At 32.5% G+C, this 2735-nt stretch overlaps 1 protein-coding gene across 1 annotated transcript in view; it reads right to left on the minus strand.

Moving 5' to 3' along the window:
- Nucleotides 1-2398, minus strand: part of DPP10 (dipeptidyl-peptidase 10 (non-functional)) — a gene marked incomplete at its 5' end in the record, with an annotated part of 598060 nt that extends 595662 nt beyond the window's left edge. Inside the window, one exon of the mRNA XM_012002083.1 lies at nt 2303-2398. Within this exon, the coding sequence (XP_011857473.1) occupies nt 2303-2398 (96 nt within the window). The remainder of the gene's footprint in view (nt 1-2302) is intronic.
- Nucleotides 2399-2735: the final 337 nt, after the last annotated feature.

Here is a 2735-nt window from a genome sequence, read left to right on the forward strand (position 1 = left end):
TCCCATTGAATTTCCAGGCTATGTGAAGAATATGTAAATAGGCCAAGTATCTAGTACTTGCCAGAAAGATCTGGGTTGGATAAAAGCACAAATCCACTCCTGTACTTAAAAAGTAACTCTGCACACAATCTACAGACACTGAGAAGTTCCTTCGATGGTGTTTATAAAAACTGCATGCTTTCAGAGCTCATGTTCTGTTTATTGCAATTTAAAGAGATGTCTTTTTGGCAAACTCTTTATGAAAATTACATATTTAGGTATCACTTAGAACATTTTAATAACCCTGCAGCTTTGTCCCAGGATGCCTTCTCAGGATCAAATTTAATCAATGATTAATAAAGAAATTACTTGAAAAACGATAAACTCCAAATATATTATTTTGGTAACCTATGAAGTATAAGAGTAGAATCTGTGTCCTAGATATTGAAATATGGCTTAATTTAGCATGCAGTTCACCACTTAAATATCTGTCCTGTCCTTTGGAGCTTCAATATCACAGTGTCAGCTATACACAGGAGTAAATGCCTCTAAATAGTCCAAGCTAACCTGAGAAGGGAGATGAGACCCGTAATTTTTCATGCTTTCCAAAGTCAAAGACCACAAAATTTCTATAATTTGTCCAAAAACATGGTGAATAAAACAAGATTATTCAGCATTTCAAATCTAACAACTCGTAATACTATAGTTAAAAAAAATTCTAGCAACTTCCATTTTGTCATTTCTCTCAATAGAAAATATTTGCTACAGAATAAACAGGTGATTGGCATAATTATAATCACACATTAGAAGAATTATTTATGACAGATTTGCATATTTGGACAATGTTTGGTGATAATACATCTTTTTTATTAGCCTTCTTTAGCCACAGCATTCATTATAGTATACATGTGAAATAATCATAGTGCAAAGCAAAAATATGTCTAGCCTCAAATTTATAAACAATTCAAAATAATATATACAGATTTGTTAAGAAAAATGCTACCTTGTGTTCTTCACACGTAATATCATTACCACAATACACATTTATCTTCCAACTGATTTCAATTAAAATTTCAGTTCATGTGAAAATGAGACTGCATATCAATTAAAATCATTCATTCATTTATTCAAAACACAGATCTCGAGTGTCTACAGATCTCCAAGAGACATATCAGTGTCAAGTAAACACATGTGATTTGGCCTTTGCCCTCATGGGTTAAATTACATTCTTTTTATAGCTCCCATAAATTAAGGCTTAATTCACCAGCATAAATACACTTAATTAGAGTAAGAGAGAAGAAGGAATGGACTCTAAATATGACGATCTTTATTAGATACAAGGGCAAGTCTCCTTTCATCTATTATACAAATACTACACTCTATGCCTTGCAAATAAGCAAAGATATTATGCCCAAATAAAGTGAAGGGGAAAGATTAACAGCGATCCAACCATAATGATTAGTATGGTTGGGCAAATTAGAATATTCAAAGGATTAAAAACTAATTTTCTTTTCACCAACACATTATGCCCTTATTATCTTCCATAAAGACAAAGCGAAGCCCATGAAGCCACTCAGTGGTTTTATTTTCTTATTTTTATGTCAGAGATTGACTTAAGAGAACCTAAGGAATCCCATTTGCCAGGCCAGAAAAGAAACAAAGTACCATATATTTCCAAGTCATTTCAACTTTGCATAGAGTCTCACTAGTTCGTAACACTTAAGCTTAAAAAGAAAAGCCACAGAGAAAAACAAAAACCAATCATATTGTCAAATTTGAAGCACTTCACATTTCTATGTACTAGCTCCCAAAATGTGCACTGCCAAACTGAGAAAAATTATCTAGGGATGTGCTAGAGATGTAATATATCCTTAAAGTCATATAACTAATGATCATGAGAGCAGCAGACACAAAACTGTCAACCCAATGTGTTTGTCAAATAATTTATTGACGCCCTCTCTTAGGAATTGATTTTCTCTCACAAGAACCAAGGTTTTAATTTAAACAATACCCATGTAATTTTTGCAGTATACTTTCAATTAAAATATTAACTACATACATCTTTTTTTTTTTTTTTTTTTTTTAAGATGGAATCTCACTCTGTCACCCAGGCTGGAGTGCCTGTCTCTTATACACATCTAGATGTGTATAAGAGACAGCTGCAACATCTGCCTCCCAGGTTCAAGCGATTCTCCTGCCTTGGCCTCCCAAAGTGCTGGGATTACAGGCAAGAGCCACTGTGCTCAGCTTACAAATATCATTTTTTAAAATTTTAATTATACAGAACTCAAAATGAATACAATGTTTGAAAAGAGACACTTACCGTTGATCCATCGAGCCTCTGGATCATGAAGCACAAAGTCTTTCCTAAAGAGGTCTTCTAAAGACAATCTGGTTTCTGACGAATTTGTGAGTTCATCTAAAATAAAGGAAATTCTAAATTAGATACCTATCTTATGCTTGTTTTTTAAAAGGAACAAATTACAAAATTTGGAATATTTGCTCTAAAAAATATATTAACTAGATAACAATATAAAGTGACCATTTTGACATGTTTTTTGGCATTGGAACTTTGTTGATGACTTTTTAAATAAATGAAACTATTTTTACTATTAAAATTGTCTTGATCTGGTACAAATTTAATAGAGCAATCTCATGTTATGTATTAGTAATATAATACGAAAGCAGTTAAGAAATCCTGTTGTACATTGTACCCCAAAAGGCAGATTTTCTACCATTTAACTATAATTCAGCCG

The sequence above is a fragment of the Mandrillus leucophaeus genome, unplaced genomic scaffold, assembly GCF_000951045.1.
Source record: "Mandrillus leucophaeus isolate KB7577 unplaced genomic scaffold, Mleu.le_1.0 Scaffold677, whole genome shotgun sequence".
Taxonomy (NCBI): domain Eukaryota; kingdom Metazoa; phylum Chordata; class Mammalia; order Primates; family Cercopithecidae; genus Mandrillus; species Mandrillus leucophaeus.